Below are 23,035 nucleotides of genomic sequence, written 5' to 3'. Positions count from 1 at the left end.
TTTTACTTAAAGAAAAACCTTTGACATCTCAGCTTTAAAATGTTTAAATTTGTGGCTTTGCTTTGGTGTCATTTTGTCGCCTTTATACTGTTTTTTTTTTTTTAACCCAAGCATCAAATTTTAGCCTTTTTTATTAGTAGTCACTGCATTTAAGGTGCAGTTTGAAGAACGTTTTTAGATCATCTTTGTAGCCTGACATGTATTTAGTATCTCTCAATCAGTTAAAGTACACAAATACAGGGAATAACAGAATATCAGAAGTTTTATTTTAAAAAATTAGTACAAGTGATTAAAGTATTCTATTACAAAACTGAACTGAAATCAGGTCTTTATTGAAAACAACTTTGATTCCACAGATTACGTATGTCAAGTTACATGCGACATGCCAAATGTAAGAGCTTTACTGGGACAGTAAACTAGATATTTAAAGAGTTTGGATTAAAATGAATAAAAGACAAAGTGTGTTACCAAGTTCAAGCCTGGGATTCACCAATTTACATGTACAGCATGCTTCTCTTTCCGTCCATCTCTGGTAAGCACAACTGCTGGCATCTTTTGCCTCTAACCCGGCACTGAATCTCCTCAAAAATGCATCAAAATGAACAATTGCCAGCATAACATATGTTTTACTGTTTTAATTGAGGGGAATACTTGAAATTTACTGAACAATGCGGCAAAATGTCGAGTCACTTCTCAATTTCAAAAGTGCAGGAGTAAAAAGTCAAAACAACAAAATATTTTGCATCTCCAAACTATGTTACAATAATGAACTCAATTTGGTGCCCATCTCAGTCTAAAACATGGTACGTACTCATATACACCTCTCTAAGTGGCTTCAGAGCTCCAATAGAAAGCTTCATGTTTTCAGTTTAAAAGTTTCAACATGTTTAAAGATGTTAGGAAGAAAATCCTTTGGTCTGTTCAAATTTGAAAACAGACAAGCATAAAACAGTAGGCTGAATTTTTTTTTTTTTTTTAACTTGACATAAATCCAGTGCATTACCTTTATGATTTCTTACAGTGGACAACGTTTTGGTTAAGTGAGTAAGCAAGTTCTTTAATCACGTAGCAGTTCTGACTGGCTTCATAATTATTTGCATATCTGACCATGTGATCCTTTACTTACCCTCAAATATGCAAAGTGATTTCTTTAAAAGCTACAAAGCTAAAGAAAAACAAACTATGCGCAAGTCAAAATAAAGAGCAACTAACTCTTTAAATCTATAAGGAAATGATTGAATGATTAAAGTGGAAAAAGCATTCCTAAAACTCTACAGTCCAACTGAAACTGCCTGTTTTGCTGGTAGACAGCAGGCTTTCGAAATCAAATCAGGACTGCTTTTCATCTATATCTCAGCAGCCTTGAGGATTTGGACAGTGAAAGGAAAAAGAAACTCCCTGTCTAAACTCTGACCAACACCTGATAAAATGCAGCTCGATTCCAACAGCAGCCAGGCTTCAGTTGAGGTTCTTCTGTAGACTGCAAAAGACAGAAATGCATAATATCAGAGGTAATGGGAATTGACAGGAGGCACAAAGACAGACACACGCACACAGATCAGGCATAACATCTGACAGCATTGCTGCTGGAGTTTTTAACTCAGACCAGCGCAACACACACTAACACACAACATCAAATAGTATCTGCTCTGTGAGGGTCCATGGGGGCCCTGACCCCTGAAGAACAGGGTAAAAGGTGGCCAAGAATGTATCAGAGAAACAGATTAGAATCTATAATTGTAAAACTACAAAGTGCAGCTATATAGTAAGTGGAGCTGATAAAATGGACAATAAGCACAGAAACAAAGTTAATAATGTCAATGTTTTGCCTGATCGGTGTACATGTATTTATTCATTTAGTTACAAACCCAATTCCAATAAAGTTGGGATGTTGTGTAAGACAAATAAAAACAGAATACGATGATTTGCAAATCCTTTTCAACCTATATTCAATTGAATACACTACAAAGACACGATATTTAAAGTGCAAATGGATAAACTGTTTTTTGCAAATATTCACTCATTTTGAATTTGATGCCTGCAACACGTTCCAAAGAAGTTGGGACAGGGGCATGTTTACCACTGTGTTACATCACCTTTCCCTTTAACAAAACTCAGTAAGCATTTGGGAATTGAGGACACTAATTGTTGAAGCTTTGTAGGTGGAATTCTTTCCCATTTTTGCTTGATGTACAACTTCAGTTGCTCAACAGTCCGGGGTCTCCGTTGTCGTATTTTGCGCTTCATAATGTGCCACACATTTTCAATGGGAGACAGGTCTGGACTGGAGGCAGTTCGGCCAGTCTAGTACCCGCACTCTTTTACTACGAAGCCACGCTGTTGTAACATGTGCAGAATGCGGCTTGGCATCGTCTTGCTGAAATAAGCAGGGATGTCCGCAGCATATGTTGCTCCAAAACCTGTATGTACCTTTCAGCATTAATGGTGCCTTCACAGATGTGCAAGTTACCCATGCTATGGGCACTAACACACCCCCATACCATCAGAGATGCTGGCTTTTGAACTTTGTGCTGATAACAATGCGGACAGTCCTTTTCCTCTTTTGCCCGGAGGACACGACATCCATGATTTCCAAAAACAATTTGAAATGTGGACTCGTCAGACCACAGGACACTTTTCCACTTTGCGTCAGTCCATCTCAGATGAGCTCGTATTGTTGATATATGGCTTTCGCTTTGCATGGGAGAGTTTTAACTTGCACTTGTAGATGGAGCAACGAACTGTGTTCACTGAATGGTTTTCTGAAGTGTTCCTGAGCCCATGTGGGAATATCCGTTACAGAATGATGTCGGTTTTTAAGGCAGTGCCGTCAGAGGGATCAAAGGTCACGGGCATTCAATGTTGGTTTTCTACCTTGCCCCTTACTTCTCCAGATTCTCTGAATCTTTTAATGATATTATTGATATTATATTGATGGAAAAGAAAAAAAAAAAAAAAAGAAAAACCCAACAACTACACGACACAGCAGACCATCAAAACTGTCCTCATCAGAGAAATAGTACTTGAAGCTCTCATCTATGAACGGGGGTGTCAAGGAACTCCTCAGAAAACTGGACCTCAACATCACTGAATGTGTTTGAGATTTCCTGGATTGTGAAAAGTAAAAAAAAATGCAACCAATTTCTAAGACTGAACTTTGGAGGTGTGTATAAAAATCCCAGCGGAATTCTTTGAAAAACTGAAAGAAAGAACGGTACAAAAGGCAAAGGACACACTAAATACTGAAACAGTTAAGATCATACTTAGTTGATGTAAATTGCTGTTAAATGTGTTTTGTTTTTTTTCCCCCCAGAAGCTAAAAATGAATAATTGTACTTAGTTGTGTTTCGAATGGCAATTAAACAAATGAAGCATCTCTGACTATAAGCATATAAATGATACTGACATAAATAAAACATCATTCCAAAGTGGACGTACCTTTCTAGGTACTCTTTGACATTGTGATAGCCATAAAACTTGGCTAAGCGGGTAAGGGCACCTGTGGCACAGCGCCCGTCTCGTTTTCGGCACAGGCTACAGTTACACACGCCTCGGCAGAGAGGACACTCCCATGTCTACAGACAAAAAGACACCACCTTGTTATAAAATCCAAATTAAAAAAAAGGTTAATCATCCCTAGACATACTCTTTCTTGCAAACCAATTCTCATATGAAATCATAACTAAGGATAACATGGTTTCAAAGCACATGTATCAGGCTCCAGTCCTTGCAGGCCAAAAGCCTGTAACTTCAACATGTTGCCTCATTAAAACACACCTGATTCAGTTTATCAGCAAATTAACAAGGCCTTCATAAACTGAATTCAGAGCGCTAGATGAGGGTAAATGCTAATCTCTGCAGCACTTTGGCCAGGAAGGTCCCCAGTTTGACATTTCTGTTTTAAAGGATATACCAGGAGTGTCTAAGAAAATTACCCATGACATTATTTTCATTATTGACATGACATCACTCATCATTCTCTTTCAAAGGCTTCAGTTTAATTCTACTGTGCTAATCAATCAAACAAACTGCTTTGCTGAATACTGGTTACTTGCTACAAGATCCTGCTAACAGCAATTACTTTGTGGTGTAACCTTTTGGCAAGCTCGGTTTGTGTTTTTATGCACTATATACTGTGATCTTTTTATTACTGCACAACCAACAGGATTTATTAGGGTTAGGGTTTTTTTTTTTTTAAAAAGACTTACAGGGTCTAGTAGGGCTGTGCGAACATCTTCGCCGTAGCGGTTCCGTAAGCAGGGTCCACAGAACTGGCCTTTGACCCCTCGACAGTAAGGATTCCTGCACTCAGTCTTGGTGTCTAAAGTCTTCTGTCTGCACTGATGACATGTACTGCCCTGAGAAACACATTATCTTGTATGAGTCACATGAGCCACAAAATACACATTCCTTCAAATTAAACCGTTGCTTTTCAGAAGCACATGGTAAGCCAGTTTCTCTTGCTTCTGTATCTATAAAATGGACATACATATTACATAGTTAAACAGTGTCAGCTTCCATCCTGAACCCTGATCTTTGTCAAAAGATGCTGTTCTGGGATAATTAGCAATTTTGAAAATTGCTAAAATCAAGACAACTAAGTTTCTCATTATTTAAAACCCACAGGCATACTGATGTTATACTGACTACATGCAAGACAGTTTCCATTAAGGACTATTCCATATGGAGGCTGAGTTTTACAGACAAAACAATGCAATATGCTATAATTTACAACATGGTTGTTCCTGCAGTACTCTCTCATTGTAATGCTCTGAGCGGACAGAGTTTCAGCTCCAGTGAGCCAGTGGCTGTTTGCAGACCTTTAGCAGAATGGGATGTGGTTTTACCCCTACCCCTTGTTTCTGAGTGTCACCCTAACTCCTTGGAACAGAGTTCCGTACGAAATGGGACAACCCTCAATAAATAAATAAATTCACAGGCTACTGGAACTGCTCGGCAGGCAACCCTGCCCGTCTTCAGTGATGGCAGAGAAGGGAAAAGTTCAGGTCCTCGCTGCTGGGCTTCAGTTACATTTAGGGAATCATATGCTTTCAAAGAGGGGCAATAAGACAATAATTTATAAATCACCCACCACTAATTCGACCATAACGACCGTAATACACTGAGACGACAATAAACTAAGATAATAAAACAGTAATTTTTTTAACAGAGAAAATACTTTCTCTGTTTCTTTGGTCGCTCGTGCAGCCATCTTGCTGGTGTCCCCCCCCCAAGTGCCAAGTGGTAGGGGGCAAGGGGTCAAATGGGATTCAGCCCTAAAAAAAGTGTCCCAGCCCTAGATTACACTTTCATACATGCAAGTCTATTTGAGGTTACTTAATTCCACACAGTTTCAAGCAACGTGTGATTACTACAATCTCAATTCCAACTTACATTTTCTTTATCAAGAATTTTGTCTTTAGAACGGTCAGCAACATTGTCCAGCTCTTCCTCTGTGATGTCCTCTGGCATTCGCACAGAAGTGCGCTTTCTGTGTTGCCGTTTCTGCCTGTGCCCATCTTCTCGCAAGTCCATGTCCACCTGTGTACATTAAAGAATCAAAAGATTATGAAACATCCATTTTTAAAAATGAATCATTTAATTAATTGTCAAAACTCAACCTGATCTCTTGAACGCATGCTTGGAAGCAGCAAGAAGAATAAATCTAGTCTTGCAGTAAGACTGCAAAAATTTATTTCTGGCTTTGACAGCATCCAGAAAACCTCACTTGGCTATTGCTAAACACTGTGGCTGTATGACAGGAGGAGTCTGTAAATGCATTTTTACCTCCATTAGTTTCTTGAGGTCTATTGCTAAGCTCCTTCCTCTTGGTTTCGTAGAAATGACCGGCTCCTGCTCCAACCCAAAATGCTCCGGGGGTCTTGCCTTGCGGCTTGGGTTCCGCCTCTCGCTCTGCACTTCAGACACATGCTTTCTTGGAGCATGCTGCTTCCTTTTCTTCACATGATCAGAAATTAATGACATTATTAAAGAGAGGAGCAAGCAGTAAATAAAGTGGCAAAAGCAGGTAATAAGACTTCCAAATACCAGTCTTGATCTCACTTTGAAGTTTTTAATAGCAAGTATTATTTACAATTTAAGTACAATTTTCATCCACCCATTGTATGAGGATCTCAAAATCAAATTTATTTTAACCTCACTATTAAGTTCTGTTCACTCTAAAAACACCTAGGCCCACATCATGGAACACTTTCCATCCCTTTTTTGAAATAAAACAGGTGGGCAACATGGCTAAATGTAATATCACAATACTTCAGGAAGGTTTTTCTTTGTTTTTACACAGTACACACGTCACAATAGTAAATAATTAAAAAAATTAAATAATCAAAATCTTACTGAAAAAAACAACCCAGTTACTTGTATTCAACATTTTACACACTATTCTGCACTAAATCCAATTAAACAGGGCTAATTATACTTCCTTTTCAATCAAAATGTTCTTAAACGCTGCAGTTAATACACAAGTGCTTATTCTCCCTTTAACCCTTAAGGTTGCCGCACAGACTGCTGGTCACACAGCAAAGCAGGCAACCTGCTTTGCTGTGTGACCAGCAAATAGCCAAGCTTGGCAAGATAGTTGCCTGCTTTTTGTTGACCAGCAGTCAGTGCGCCAACCTTCAGTAGATTAACGAAATGGCAAGAAGTTTAACGATTTAAGACAAACATTGATACATTTAGAGACACATTTGCATTTATAACTCCATCTTGTTTGCTGACAATGTTTAATCTGCAACAAGAAACTGTCAAACACTAAAAAGTCGCAAAACTGAAGTCGTCTCATCACTCGCAAGCTTCTTGTTCAAATTTTCCAGGTGTCACCTTAAATGGTGCAGCGTTTTGGCACCTCAGGCACCATTTAAGGTGGAACTACAAAATTAATACAAGAAACTGCGCAGCGATAAGCGACATGAACCTGGTTTGAAAAGAAAAAAAAAAAAAAAAAGGGGTCAAACATTCAGAGAATTTTACAAGAGTCACTTCTACTTTTGCAGAAAAGTTTCCTGCCGAAGAAGCAAGGAAGGCAGCTATAGCTGAGCTAAAGCTTAAAGCAGAGCAAAGTAAACCTGGATTTTCATTTATATTTTTTGACTATACATTAGCAGACACTACACATTTACAGTGAAGATGGTAAAATGTTGTGGCTCCCAAGGTGGCTTGATTTTTTGCTAAAACAAGACAAAATGGCATTCTTAACATTTGGGTTGCTGACCACTGGTCTAGGCGATTCTGTGCCACTGTGCCAAAATAACAGCATAATTTTACTAAATGTGTAGTCCCAATTTTATATAAATTTATTCATTAGCCTCAATATCAGTTTTGGCAAATGTGTACATAAAAAAAATCTCATATCTGCATCAGCCCATAATCCTCCAATAAGGGTGCATCCCTAATCCATGTTTAATGAAAATGTCAAAAAAAAAAAAATAATTAGCACTTACTGAAGGCGTTGTCTTTGGGGAGAGGTCTGGTAAGGCATTCAGGTCTGCAAATAGCTTTGCAAGCTGTGAGCAAACATATACATGAACAATGAATTAATAACATTCCCAGTTTCCCAAGGATTTTAAATGCTGAACTATGTAATTCAATCCTTTTACCATAGCTTTGTTCTCCTGAATATTTTTAGCCCTTTTGCTTAGTATTTGTATCTCTGCCTCAGTCAGTTCATCATCCTCCTCCTCCTCAGATTCATTTCTGGCGATATGAAATCTTTTCTCAGTTTTTCCATTTTTAGATGCCACAGGTACATCTGCTGGGCCTCCTCTCCTCTTTCTGGTTCTTGCTGTAGGCTGAGTGACTGGTGGAAAACTTGACTTGGCCATCTTGGAGGATTTCTTTGGCATTGGCCTTTCATGATTGGAGCTTCGTCTGAGAGGAAACCTGAATGCAACACATAATCCAGAACTCTGCCTTCGTTGTTGGGCTGGATTGTCATCATCTGAATAAAAACCAATGTCATCACTGTCCTCCTCCGACTCTAAAACCTACCAGAAAAAGAGGAATTAAAGTGTGTGTGTATATATGTATATATAAAAGATATGTGGTCACAGATAGAAAGAAAAATAATCCTTATACTTGCCACTCACCTTGGAGCTCGTCCAGTGGCTGCAAAGAGAGCTCTCCTCTTGCCTGAAGCCTTCAAACTCCTCTTCACTGTCTGTGTCCATGAAGATATGTGCCAAATCATCTGTAATGAATTTAGACTTGAAATGAAGGACCTATAAGATAAAGAGACACAATATGAACCCAGAATCAAACCCACAGTACTGTTTAATTTTCAGATTTGCAACCCATTTACACTGCTTTGAAGACACATACAATCCTATATCAAAAAACAAACACTTTGAAGAGAAGGTAACTGGGGAAAAAGAACATTATTTATATATATATATATATATATATATATATATATATATATATATATATATATATATATATATATATATATATTATATATTATATAAAGTACTCACTGGCTTCCAGGAGGTCTGTGAGCGGAGGCTGTCTCGACTCTCCTCGGAGAGCTCTTCTGAAGAATCAACGCCAAAACCAAGAAATTCTTCTTCATCACTAGGGCTTTCAAATATATCTGCCAAAACTTTCTGAAAGATTTAATAAAATAATGACATCTAATCAAGCTTAGGCATAATCAATCGCCTACACTAAAGCTGCACAGGCAAATTTCTCATTCTTGCATTAGTTTTCACAACAAATGCACTGAGACAGGCTGTGATAACAGAACAGCTGAAATTACATTACATGTGTACTGTGCCAGAGTGATGTTATTACACCAGAGAAAATGCAGAGATAGATTGAAGAATCTGTAATCATCTTGTGTGAACCAAGGAACATTTCACTATTTGCCTCAAGGTGTGATTAAAATAACCTGGGTAGAATTCTGGTGAGTACTTGGTGAAATAGTGACTCATGTAGAAGTAAAATTACTTTTCCAAAAAGCAACTTGAGAAGTATCAGGTAAAAAATTACTCAAGCACTGAGTAACCAATTACAAAGCAGGACAGATGTGTATTAGAGAGTAAAGATGTAAGCCTTAAATGGTGACTCACAGACCTTTCCCCACTCCTGGCCCAGTTATGCTATTTCTTAGAATGATAAAGAAATTGTTTGGGGGAAATTTAGATTGCCTAAATTTCCACTTAACCCCAATGTAATTAACCCACTAATATTGTCTGACATCCACATTTTGTAGTTTAAAACTGGAACTACAAAGCTACTTTTGCTAACAAACACTACAACTCAATAGACACCCAAATCTTTTATGTAAATAAATGGCCAAAACTTCTGTCAAAATGCATCCATGTCTTCTTTAAGGTATGAATGTGGTTTAGGGTACAGTATGACTTACTGTGAACTATAAATATTAACAAAGCTTCACCCACTACCAGCAGCCATCTCAGACAACACCATGGTTGGTATTCACAGATCAGGACTGATCTCAGATCACGCTGCTTGTCATAAGTCCTGATATGAATGTAAATACAGATCCTGCTGTCTAAAGTGGCTGCCTGTGGTGCACATGCTACAATGCTTATGCTGTACATATCTCAGATTAGAACCACATCAGCAAGTCTAACCAACCTTAATGGAGGCCTGGATGGGGTTTCAGTGCATTGAAAGAAGTTTTGGGGATGTACTTTTAACAGAAAAGCTTTGGGCTATTTGGGTGACTACTGAATTCTTATTTTTGTCAGCTAGGTTAAACTCACAGCTACAGTTCTAAAAGAAGCAGAATTTAGACAACAAACACGTCTTTGCCAATCAGCTACATCTCTGGAAGTGGACAACTGTGCAAATGAAATATTTTGGAAAAGGGGGAGGGAAAAAAAAAAAAAAAAAAAAAGCTCAGCTTTAAGCTTACTGCCTGTAGAGGAGTTAGACCAATCAAAAGCAAACAGTTGGATCATCTTTGTGTGTTAATGTTCATAACAATGATGAAAACTCATCAGATAAAATATTTCAGTGATGGTGGTGAATAATTTTACAGTCCTGCTCTACATTATTGGCACCCCTTCATTTTTTGCATACCCTGTACAATATCTTCAGAAATACATGGAAATGTACCAAATTTATATTATCAGGATTTTTAAATTGGAGGTTCAAAGTAATATAATGAAGAACATTGTTTTTCAGCTTACATGCTGTCATTTTAAAGAAGAAACAGAAAAAAACGGCATGTGCATTAATAAAGGCACCCCTCTTTAATATTTGGTAGCACACCCTTTGGCAGTGATGACAGCCTCCAAACATTTCTTGTAGCAATCTATAAGCTTCTTGCACTTCTCAGCTGGTATTTTCTCCCACCCTTCCTTTGCAGTTCTGCCCAATGGCAGATTTCAGCTCACCCCACAGATTTTCAATGGGATTGAGATCAGGACTCATTGCTGGCCATGCCATTTTAAAACAGTCCATTTCTTCCTTTTCAACCATTCATGTGTGCTTTTGGATGTGTGCTTTGGGTCTTTGTCTTGCTGGAGGACCCATCACCTTCGACTCAAATGAAGTTTTCTTACACTGGGTAGGACATTTTGCTGTAAAATCTCTTGGTAATTCTCCAATTTCATGATTCCTGTGATACGGAAAAGGCCCCCAGGACCAGACGCTGCAAAACAGCCCAACAGCATTATGGATCCTCCACCATGCTTAACTGTAGGTAGGGTGTTCTTTTCCTTATACGCTTCATTGCACCGTCTGTAAACAAACTGTTGGTGTGCATTACCAAAAAGCTCTCTCTTTGTTTCATCGGTCCACAGAACATTTTCCCAGAAGGATTGTGGTTTGTCCAGGTACTCTTTGGCAAAGCTGAGACGTTCCTTTTTATGTCTTTTCTTCAGCAATGGTGTCTTTCTTGGCCTTTGCCCATAAAGCTCTGCTTGGTTTAGTGTGAAACCATGACCCCAGACTGTTCCAGGTTGGCCTTCAGGTCTTTGGATGTTTGATGTGGTGTTTTTTCCACCATTCGCACCAACCTTCGAAGACATCTCTCATCAATTTTCCTCTTCCCTCCACGTCCAGGTAGGTTCTTGACTGTTCCATGCTTGGCAAACTTCTTAATAACATTGCTCATTGCTCAAAACATTTTAGTTTTAAATGTTGCTTATCATTTGCTCTTTTGTATCAAACTGAATTTCTCTATAGAAAAAAGCTGTTACACTTGATACATTTTTTCCAGGAGATATTCCACATTATGTACTTAAACATCATGGTTGCCAATAATGGTGAGCAGGACTGTAGGAGCAATAACATTATTGTACTCGGCTAAAGCGTTTGGAAATACAAAGTGAAACTGGAGAACGGCGATGCTCTGACCAACAGGGAGCGCCCTCACAATATTCTTACCTTCAGTTCTCTCGACCCTTTTTCACCCTGGTAACAGTAACTGTAACTTACATTTTAACAATGTTTTGATTACAAATGTATGTTTCAGCTGCGCACAGGTCATCGGCTGCTTGGAAACAGACAGCTAACATTAGCAACTGTTACTGGTGTAAAGAAAGACAAATAAAACTAAAGTGCGATAAACTGAGAGCTAATAATATCGTTTCAGCGCTTCATGCTGTTTTATCACAGCATCGCCTCTCAGTTTCATTTCCCAAATGCTTTAGCAGAGCGTGCTAACGTTATTCCTCCTAATAAACAGACATTATTATCACTATTTACCACCATCACTGTCATATTTTATCTGATGAGTTTTCATCAACAATAACACACAAAGGTAATAAGAGGGGACAGTGGAAATCATGTCTGCAGAGTCTGGGGCTTTTAAATGCTGTTTAAAATAAATAAATAAATAAAAATCAATCCACCGTTTTCAGTGTAGATAAATATAACGTCCTGCTGGTTATACTGAACTTGAACTATGCTGTGTATCACTGCATAAAACAATAGAAACACAAATAAAACAGAAGTTAATTAGGACATTTCAGCAATTTAGGATGTTTCTGTAATACTGTTTTCTAATCTGGAAATCAGATTAGATTATAGACTTAAGATTATAGACTTATGTTCTGTAACAGCTTCTGTCCCAAATTCAGTTTTAACTGAAGTTGCCAAGACAACAAAGCAGATCTCAGACGTAAGAAGTTTCTGTAATATGGCCCCTGGACCCCTGCAGAGTTTCTGAGGCGATTTTCTTGCCCAAACACATCTAAATCAACTCATCGGTTAATTGCCAGGGGTACGACTGTAGGGGCCAATTTCAACATTATCGTGATAAACCATGTCACAACATGCTTTTCTGAGTATAATTGTAAAGATCACTACGTTACTGTGGTTCATTAAAAAGTGAGCACAATTCATTATTTTTAGTGCATCATGCAAAACACTAAAAAAATACATTTTTAAGTATTTGAAAAATATATATTGAAATACGCATTATGTATCATGAAAAGCTTAAAGTATTGTACATTATATATTTGCCATATCGGCAACAACTTCTCTCCCTCAGGCCTTCATCAGGTCAGTTCGTATTTTATAAATATTCTAAAATGATCGCACTTCATATCGTACAATTATTATCGCAACATCGAACAACTGCATCGCACATCAGGTCCATATCGCGCAGCCGTTCGCCCACACATTCCACCTCTCAGTACCAGCGGAAAAACACAGCAATCAAAACCACGAAGGCCGTTTTGCTCAATGTGAAACATTCAAATGAACGAATTTATTGGTCAATCTACAACAGCTTTACACACAGCTAACTAACTGAGCTGTAAGGTTGGTTTCAGAATTATGTGAGAAATAAATTAGTCATTTACATTTACGGCATTTGGCTGACAAGAAAAAACTACACTCACACAACAGGACAAACTAATGAAGTCAGCTTCTTAATCTTAATTCCCGTTCCACCTTAAATGGTGCAGGCGCCACAGTCTAATGCTGCACTTTTTAAGGTGGAACGGGAAAATTCGAATAAGAAGCTGGAGAACAGGAAAGCAGAGTTTCAGCCTCACACAGAACATCCAGTTCACATTCACTAAAAGAGAGTTTTCGACATTTTTACATCAATTCCTTTACTTACCACAACATAGATTAGTTAGCTAACTAGCTAGCTAGCTAAAGTTAACTAGGTTAGCGAAATACCGTTAAATGTGCCAAGTTTTCTGGCTTAAAAATACACAAAAAAATATCTCTTTTAAGCTTTAAAAACCTCTGAAAAACATTAACTTTATCGTCCTTACCTTCACCGATGTGGACATGTTTAGTCTCAAAAGAAAAAACGAAACGTTTATAGCTTTTTAACTGAAATTGGCTGTATTAAAATCCCATTCATGCGACGGAGAGTTTAAAAAACAACAAGAGCGAAAAGGCGCAAGCACTTAGGGTGAAAATGCAGGGGGTGGAAGAGCAATGACTAAAGCGCTGTGATGTGCTTTTGAAAGACTTTTTTCCAGTGGATACTCCACGTGACCGTTCAATCAACACTATCTAATAACGAATAATAGACGACAAATTCTATTTTTCGTGAACACAGGGCAGATTTCCCAACACTCGTTTGAGCGTCCCCCCCTCTACATGTCTGTATTCACAATGGAACAGTCCACGGCGAGTGCCTTTGTAGTTTCGCGGGAAAGTTTTCCACGCGGGCTGAACCGCTGGTTAACGAATCGTTCATTTGAACCGATTCCAGTTGAATATGTTTTGTAGCACATACACAACAGTCAGTCAATTTAGTGATTCAGAGGCTCCTGCTTTAACACCTTTAAATTAGTGACACAACTGTCCACATAGCAAAAAATGATCTTGGCAAGTGAAATCATCTTAAATCTAGTGGTTATATCTATTAGTATATCAATGGATGGTGGTTGGTTAGTGTAGTGGGTAACACCTCTGCCTTCTACACTGTAGACTGGGGTTCAGTCCCCTGCCTGGGTCAGCACCCTACACTATACCAATAAGAGTCCTTGGGCAAGACTCCTAACACCACCTTCGCCTACCTGAGTAAAAATGATCAAACAGTAAGTCGCTCTGGATAAGAGCGTCAGCCAAATGCTGTAAATGTAAATTAGTCCTCATTTAGAGATTGCTGTAAGAATACTGTAAGATTAATAAACATATTTCCACACATTTATGGTGCTTTTTTTAAGAAATGTTCATGAATTAAGCAAACGTATCTGTCAATATAGTAAAATAATTTGGTACAAAGTGAAAGGTAAAGTCATGAGTAATGAGATTACTATTTTCCAGGAGGCAATAAGTAACACAATCCTATTACATTTCGAGAGAAGTAATTATAAACTTTTTTCTACAATAACATTAACACTGGTGTTATGTGCTGCTCTATGGAAGCATACAATTTAAATGATAATGTAATGTAAATTATCCCTTAATTGTCCCTTGTTCATACCAGTCTGTCTTTATGTGGTTGTGTCTTCATGTAATAACATGGAATAGTCTGTTATGATCATGACAAGGGGTGGGGCTGCATTGCAGTTACTGAAAACAAACACTAAAATTGAAAAGAACAGCTCTTTTTAAAATCTATAGATAATTCAGAATAGGTTATTTAACATCAGCACATGCAGTTTATCTAAATTGTATTTTCATGGGGCCCTTGGCTAATGGGGGGGCCTTAGGCGGTTGCTTATCTTTTCCTAGTGCTAGATCTAGATTCATTGCAATGTTTAAATAACAACCTTGTAACAACCTTTACATAAGAATTGGTGCAGTAAACTGAACTGCCTGTTTTCTTTTCTGCTAATCTTTTGGCCTTAATTAAAGGGCCCATAACATGAAAAAAATATATTGTTCCTCTGTCTTTTTAAATAAGAGAGGTTGGTGCATTGTGTACATTGTCATTGTGTAGCACTCTGCCATTGTAGCACAACTGCAAAGGTTGCTACTGAAATCCTCTTCCACTCCTCCATGATGACATCAATGAGCTGGTGGATGTTAGACACCTTGCACTCCTCCTCCTTCCGATTGAGGATGCCCCACAGGTGCTCAGTTGGGTTTAGGTCTGGAGACATACTTCGTCAGTCCATCATCTTTACCTTCAGCAAGGCAGTTGTCCTCTTGGAGGTGTGTTTGGGGTCATTATCGAGTTGGAAAACTGCCATGCGGCGCAGTTTCCGAAGGGAAGAGATCATTCTCTGCTTCAGAAGGTCATAGTACATGTTGGAATTCATGTTTCCCTCAGTGAACCGCAGCTCCCCAGTGCTGGCAGCACTCCTGGAGCTCCAGACCATGATGCTACCACCACCATGCTTGACTGCAGGCAAGAGACAGTTGTCTTGGCGCTCCTCACCAGGGCCCCACTACACACGCTGGACACCATCTGAGCCAAACAAGTTTATCCTGGTCTTGTCAGACCACAAGACATGGTTCCAGTAATCCATGTTCTTGGACTGCTTATCTTCAGCAAACTGTTTCCAGGCTTTATTGTGTATCAGCCTCAGAAGAGGCTTCCTTCTAGGATGACAGCCATGTAAACCGAGTCGATGCATTTGGCAGTATGGTCTGAGCACAGACAGGCTGTACCTCCCTCTTCTTCAACCTCTGCAGCAATGCTGGCAGCACTCATGCGTCTATTTTTTGAAGCCAACCTCTGGATATGACGCTGAAGATGTGGACTCACATTCTTTGGTCGACCCTGGCGAGGCCTGTTCCGAGTGTAACCTGTCCTGGAAAACCATTGTATGTCCATGGCCACCATGCTATAACTCAGTTTCAGGGTGTTAGCAATCTTTTTATAGCCTAGGCGTCTTTGTGGAGAGCACCAATTCTATTTCTCACATCCTCAAAGAGTTCTTTGCCGTGTGGTGCCATGTTGAATACCCAGTGGCCAGTATAAACGAAATGTACCCAAAACACCAAATTTAACAGCCCTGCTCCCCATTCACATCTGGAATGCTATTAATGGCTGGGTGTTGAGTTCTTTCCGAGGACAGTAAATCTATATGGCTACACAAGCTGTACACTGATTACTTTGTTATATCCAAGTTTAATTTCTATAGTGTTGTCCCATGAAAAGATATAATAACATATTTGCAGAAATGTGAGGGGCTACAACAGCATTCCCTTCATGGCCACCATTTACCATCTTCTGATGGCTACTATCAGCATGACAATAAAGCAAGTCATCTCAAACTGGTTTGATGAACATGACAAGGGGTTCAGTGTTTAGTGGCCTTCCCAGTCACCGGATCTCAATCCAACAGAACTCCTCTGAGATGTGGTAGAATGGGAGATTTGCACATATGAAAGAGCACCTTTAAAGTCAACATGGAACAGAATCTCAAAAGAATGTCTCCCACATCTTTTGGAATCCATGCCATGAAGAACTGAGGCTGTTTCCAGAGCAAAAGGAGGCCCTACCCAGTATTAGTACAGTGTTCCTAAAGTGCTCAGTGAGTGTATAGATGTATGTAAATTCTTAAAAGGGATGGTTCTCCAAGGATTTTTTAGTTAAGGGAGTTCTTTATAGGACATTTTTTCATTGGACATTTTGTCATTTTTTCTATTTGTTCTTTACATGGTGAAATGCTTCTTCAGATTGACGGAGAACATGTTGTACATGGTTCTGCATAGAACCTTTTTGAAAAATGTTCTATGTAGCACCAAACAGGTTTCTGCCATTGTCACAACAATGTCAAGCCTGTAACAACAGAACTTGTTGATGCTATTCACAACCATTTTCAAAAAGGTTCTATAAAGGTTCTTTTTCATAAGTGTATGGCACCAAAAAGGGCTCTTGTATTGTTACAAGCTTGTTACATCCTCCATTGCAAAGCATGCGAATGGAGTTTAGAACATGTGTTCCTTATAAAGTGCTTGGTGAGTGTTTATATGTATGTACACACACACAAAAAAGATGGTTCTTCAAGAATTCCTTAAAGGGAATGGTTCTAAATAGAACCATGACTTCTAAGTGGAACCGTTTTCGTGCTTAAATGGTTCTTTGCATGGTGAAAAGGCTCTTCAGATTGCTAAAGAACATGCTGTATGTGGTTCTATAGAACCTTTTTGGAAATGGTTGTGTGGAGCACCAAACATGGTTCTGCCGTCGTTACAACAATATGAAGCTTGTAACAAAAGAGGAACCCTTTCAGTGCTATTTTGAGCGTTTAGCACCAAAAAGGGTTGACGGCATAACAATAACAGAACCCTTTTTGGTGCTATAAAGATCCCTACACAACACATTGTCCATCAATCTGAAGAACCAGCTCACCATGCAAAGAACCCTTCAAGCATGCGAATGGAGTTTACAAGTCGTGGTTGTAAACAGAACCGTTCCCTTTACTAAGGAACCCTTGAAGAACCCTCATCAGCAGAGTCTCAGACCCGAGCCGCGTGGTTTGCGCTTTTCAGTCCGCAGCTCTGCACGTGGCCAGTCGGCACGCGTGGTCTGCTTGTGCGTTGCTCGGCTTGGCGCGTGCTCGCTTGTTTTGGTTTCACGCGCGTCTTTCTTGCTCGCGCGACTCCCTGAGTTCTGTTGCCATGTTTCTGCTCGGTTGGCACCTAGCGGGCCGCTTGTCTCCCCCCTCGTGTTTGTCAGCACGAGCACCTGCATCCGGAGACAGTGGCTGGCCCTCCCGAGGCGCTTTCCGTCCGTCAATACTTCTTTATTCCCCGAGCGCTCCCATTAGCGCGCGCAGCTTTAACGACTCCTTCGATGACAGCGAAATGATACGGTGCAGGGGAGCGCGCGCTGCGCGGGAGGAGAGGAAATCACAGAGGCGCGCGTTCACAGCAGGTAGCCGAGTTGCCGAGCGCCACATAAAACGCAAATTACAAACAGCTGCTTAAGCATTGTTTAGCTCGCTGTCCTCCGAGCCGCGCCGGCACTTTCTTGGCACCGGGGACGTGTTTGGAAGCATGACTGCATGCAGCCGTTGACTCAGTGCGCCTGAGAAGAAGGAGATAAAGACGGGTAGACTCCGCTACTAACGCGAGACCAACAGGGAAGCTTAAAGGGGAATTCCACCGGTTTTTCAAATTTTCTGCACAAGTTCAGTGATACTTTTTTAATCCCACCTCCGCATTTAACCCATCCGTGAAATGAAACACCCCATACATACACTAGGGGGCAGTGAGCAAACTTGCCCGGAGCAGTGGGCAGCCCTATCCGCAGGACCCAGGGAGCAATTGGGGGTTAGGAGTCTTGCTCAAGGACACCTCAGTCATGGACTGTCGGTACTGGGGATCAAACCAGCAACCTTCCGGTCACAGGGCCAGTTCCCTAACCTCCAGCCCACGACTGCCCCAACATCAGTGGTTGAGATGCAAAGACAGTTGGTTTGGTGTGAAATGCTCCCACCTAGACAAGCTAAGCCACCCAGTGGGGGTGAACCAGGGGTCACGGTGTCTGCAGCACAAAAGCTCTGAGCACTTTATTAGGTACACCCACCTTTTTTCTACCTTCATTGTCCATTTGATCAGCTCCGCTTGCTATATAGTTCTACACTTACTAACTGTAGTCTATGGAGCCCTGCTGCTGACAGCCCATATAAATAAAAATAATGCGTGGCTATGCCTTGACTTAGTAAGGCAAGGGAAGGAGATTCTAATGTGTGGCCACGACTTAGTAAGGCATGGGAAGGAGATTCTAATGTGTGGCCACGACTTAGTAAGGCACGGGAAGGAGATTCTAATGTGTGGCCACGACTTAGTAAGGCACGGGAAGGAGATTCTAATGTGTGGCCACGATTTAGTAAGACATGGGAACGCCATCACGCCTTACTCGTGGCCACACATTAGAATCTTGTTCCTATTACTTACTTAGTCATTTCCACACATTAGAATCTCGTTCCCATGACTTACTAAGTTGTGGCCACACATTAGAATCTTGTTCCCATGACTTACTAAGTCGTGGCCATGACCTAACTATCTTGTTTTATTCATACAGAATGTCACCAGTGGGGCCCGGTACTAGTCAATCTCTCTGCAAAATTTATGATTCCACCTTTACCCTGTTTTTCAAACAGAAAATGTGACTTGTGCAAAAGGCCCATTTGTTTTGTTCAGTTCAGCAAATACATAAAAATTGTGCTCTAAAATGTGCAGAACATGCCATAAGTTTGTTCCCTGTTATCTTTAATTAGAAAATCAACAAAATATGTAACTGGACTGGGGGGTGTTCAGATATGTGCGTTCAATTGTATATAATGGTGATAATGGTGAAATAGTGATAAATTTGGAGGAAAAGGTGTTTTCTTTGGGGGCGTTCATGCCCTGAAGCATTCCACTGTGAATGAATAGAAAAAGTATATTACTTTTTAAACCAAAAGCTTATATCCAAACTAATTTTAAAACAATGTCTCAGGCACCAGGCAGCATATTGGTTACTATTTCATGGAAAAACTTTCTGTGAGGGAGCTTTTAGAGTTGTTAAAGTCTTCAGATGTCTGGTTCCTATCACCAACACTGTGAACAATTCTGGCTCGGTAAGTTTCTCTAGAACAGAGCATTTCATACCAAACCACTCAGAATGACTGTTTACATGTTAACCTTTTAATTCTGCAGAAATTATGAAAGATTGGTGGAATTCCCCTTCAAGGAGACTAAAAGTATCCAAGTATACAAGCAGTATCCATTGCTGATACAGTGTTCAACTGCACACATGCAGTTTGTGTAAACTCCATAGAATTGCTCAGTAGAATGGGATGCTCTGGAGCAGCTGCACATGAGCCTCATGTCACCATGCACAAAGACACGCGTCATCTGGAGGGGGATAAAGCCCCCCAGCATGAGTTGGAGTGGGATTTGTGATCCTGAACTAATCATGCAATATCAGTACCTGACCTCACTAATGCTCTTGTGGCTGAATACAATCAAATCCGCACAGCAATGTTCCGATCTAGTATAAAGCCTTTGCAGGAAAGTTTTTTTAGCAAAGGATGAAGAAACATTGGATGAGCAGGTGTCGAAAAGCCTAAACCTTTCGAAGGTATGAGTGTTTACACGTGATAAAACACCAAAACAGCAGCTCTCTGGAGGCTTGCAAAGTGATTTAAAGCTGAATTAACATATCTAACCCCTTTAATGTTAATCAGCTACGATGTTAATCAGCTTTATTAACATTTGTTAGATATGTTAATTCAGGGTCAATGACATGATGTGCATTTTTGTCTCCAAGTTCATTATATTCCTTTGAAATAATTTTACAAAAACATGGCATATATGAGGATTAACTAAACTATCAAATGGTATATTCATGGAAAATTCTAAATAAAATAATCTGGCATGGTTCTTTTTTTAAAACATTTAAAAACAAAATACTAACTGCAAAGCTTTTGTCTGTAAATTCCAGTTTCCTAACATGTTACATGGCACAAGCAAAAGCAAAGGACTTTTATTATGGCATGCTATTAAAGAAAGAGTGGGCAGAGAATTGCATCATAAAGATGACCCCAAATGAACTTCATGAGGCAATACCAAGGGCAGTAGCCCTATCACAAATAGTCAGTTTTAAGTCATTGTTTACGCTGGTTCAGTTTGCTGAGTCAAGTGGTGGGACTGTGAAAATGTGTTAATACTCTTCATTTATCACATATGAAATTGAGCCTCAGGACAAAAGTTTGAACAGATGTGTGAAAATGTAAAGACCTGCTCAATCGACCAATTCACCAAATTTACTTAATCAACCAACTAATCAAATTCACTTGATAATTGAGATCAATTAAAGTAGATTTGATTGATTACTGCCAGCCTTACTGAATCTCCTCATCTCTTAAATAGAACCTCTTCAGCAAAGTGAAGGAGGCTAAAAGCTCTCAACAAGCAGCACAATTACAAGGCCAGATTACAAGGTTGCACAGCTATTTCTGAGGCTCTGGAACTCCAACGAACCACAGTGAGAGCCATTATCTCTAAAAGGAGTAAACTTGGAACAGTGATGAATCTTTCCAGAACTGGCTGGCCTACCAAAACTCCTCTAAGATCACAGAGATGACTCATCCAGGAAGTCACAAAGAACCCAGACGAACATCTAAGAAGCTGAAGACCTCGCTCATCACAGATAATGTCAGCATCCAAGACTCCACTAACAGAGGAGAGTGGGCAAAAATGGGAGAGTTACAAAGCAAAAACCAAGAGGAACATAAAAGTTTGACTCACACTTGCCAAGAAATAATGATATGTGCACTGACAAGTCAGAAGTGGAAATTTTTGGAAAGCTGTAGTCCCATTAAATCTGATGTAAAGCTATTCCACAGCAAGAATATCATACCAGCAGTTAAACACGGCGGTGGTAGTGCGACGGTGCAAGGATGCTTTGCTACTTCAGGGCCTGGGGGACTTTCCATAATTGACAGAACCATGAATTCTGTTCTCTCCCAGAAAATCCTGCAGAGAACTGACCCTGAAGAGGTGAACTGATGCTCAAACGCAACTGAGTTATGCAGCAAGAAAGTGACCTGAAGCACAAGAGCAAGCCTACCTCTGAATGGCTCAAAAGCAGAAAAGTAAGGTTTGGAGCGGCCTAGTCAAAATCCTGACTTGAATCCCATTGAGATGTTGTGGCAGGATCTTAAAATGAGCACCTCATACTCAAAAGCCCTCCAGTTTGGCTGAACGAAAGCAATTTTGCAAAGGAGAGTGGACCAAATCTCCTTCACAGTAATGAGAAAGACTGATCTCCAGTTAAAAGGTGACACAACCAGTAATTAAGTTTCTTTCTTTACAGGTTGATATAGGTGTTTTTTTTTTTCACTTCCAAGGGAACAAGCATTTAAAACCTGTTTTCTCATGTTCATCCTGTCTTACAGGACATCATTTAGTGTGACATATATGCAAAAATAGAGGAAGTCTGGAGGGGGCAAATACTTTTTCACAGCACTGTACAAAGACCAGTTTATACCCAGTTCAGACATGAATTGATTATCTTGTTTAAAATGCGTGTACAATGATAAAAGCTATGAAACAAATATAAACAACACTGAAGGTATTCGTACAGACACTAAAATTACATCATGTCCTTTTTAAATCATCATTTTGAAAGCCTCGTTTGACCCGTATGCATGCTATACAGACAAACACAACAACACCATTGCAAAGGTCCAGTCGTCTAATGAGGCAATAAATGTCCTTCACTGTGGTTTATGGCAGACCTTTGCACTCCCTCTCATATCACCTCAGTAACATGACGTCAGACCCATCAGCAGATGTAATTTATTTATTTTTTACATCAGACAGAGCAGGCTTGAAATGTCAATCATGTTTTATGCGCAAGTATTGTGGGTGTGACGTCAGACGGTTTTCAGAGTCTGCGGCGATTTTGAGCACCTAATGTGGTGCAGTAGCGCCCTCTACTGCTCGAAGTGTGACTTTCATTAAGTCAAGTCAGCTTTATTGTCAATACTCCCACACGCACAGGACATACAGTGAGCTAAACTGCGTTACTCTCAGGTGTAGCAATGACATTAAATAGACGGTAAACAGGAAAAGTGTGAATTTAAATAGACACTAAAAAAGCACTAAGAGTACAAATAAACATTAATTGGAGAAAAATAGAATAAGAAAATATATATATAAATATAAGAACGCCCTGAAATGAACACTAAAGGGACATAAGGCACATACAGATTAGGGTCTGTGGGAGTAAATAGTGCAAATATAAACAATAGTGCAGTTAGACTGAGCTTATGGGGCAGTTAAAGTGATGAGTGCGTAGCAGAAAGTGATGGATGTGTGACAGTCCCTGAGAATGTCAGAGTTCAGTGCTGGGAAGTGGGGGTCTAGAACCTGTGTTTTGGTCCAAACTTGGGGGGGGGCACATGAAGCACAAACCAGAATGTGAAATTGGATAATCTAGTAAAACTTTTTTAAAGCAATGAGTCTTGGCATAGCATTTCAATAATGTGCTGTGTACATTTATTACACCATGTATTTCATATCATTTATTTATATTAAGTGTGATTACACATCATATTTAGAATTTGAGACAATATATGAGGCCTATATCGTGCTATATCATGGAAAAATGAACTTTTCAAATAAAATGAGTTTGATGTGATAAACCTCATGCATGTACGTGTATATATAAATGGAGGATTAG

The 23,035-nt window shown here is 39.7% G+C and overlaps 1 protein-coding gene across 1 annotated transcript; it reads right to left on the bottom strand.

Annotated features, from left to right (window-relative positions):
* Positions 1-311: 311 nt before the first annotated feature.
* cdca7b (cell division cycle associated 7b) lies at positions 312-13,468 on the bottom strand. Its single transcript, XM_037537005.1, has 10 exons — positions 13,221-13,468; positions 8,493-8,621; positions 8,106-8,237; positions 7,617-8,003; positions 7,461-7,523; positions 5,788-5,958; positions 5,395-5,541; positions 4,209-4,358; positions 3,439-3,575; positions 312-1,480 (listed from the first exon to the last, which is right to left on the bottom strand). The coding sequence occupies exons 1-10, from the start codon at positions 13,236-13,238 to the stop codon at positions 1,459-1,461; spliced, it is 1,356 nt and encodes a 451-aa protein (XP_037392902.1). The 5' UTR covers positions 13,239-13,468; the 3' UTR covers positions 312-1,458.
* Between the last annotated feature and the right edge of the window lie 9,567 nt (positions 13,469-23,035).

Source organism: Pygocentrus nattereri, chromosome 1 (assembly GCF_015220715.1).
Source record: "Pygocentrus nattereri isolate fPygNat1 chromosome 1, fPygNat1.pri, whole genome shotgun sequence".
Taxonomy (NCBI): Eukaryota; Metazoa; Chordata; class Actinopteri; order Characiformes; family Serrasalmidae; genus Pygocentrus; species Pygocentrus nattereri.
Note: the sequence above shows the minus strand (reverse complement) of the source record. Positions and strands in the feature narration are given on the sequence as shown.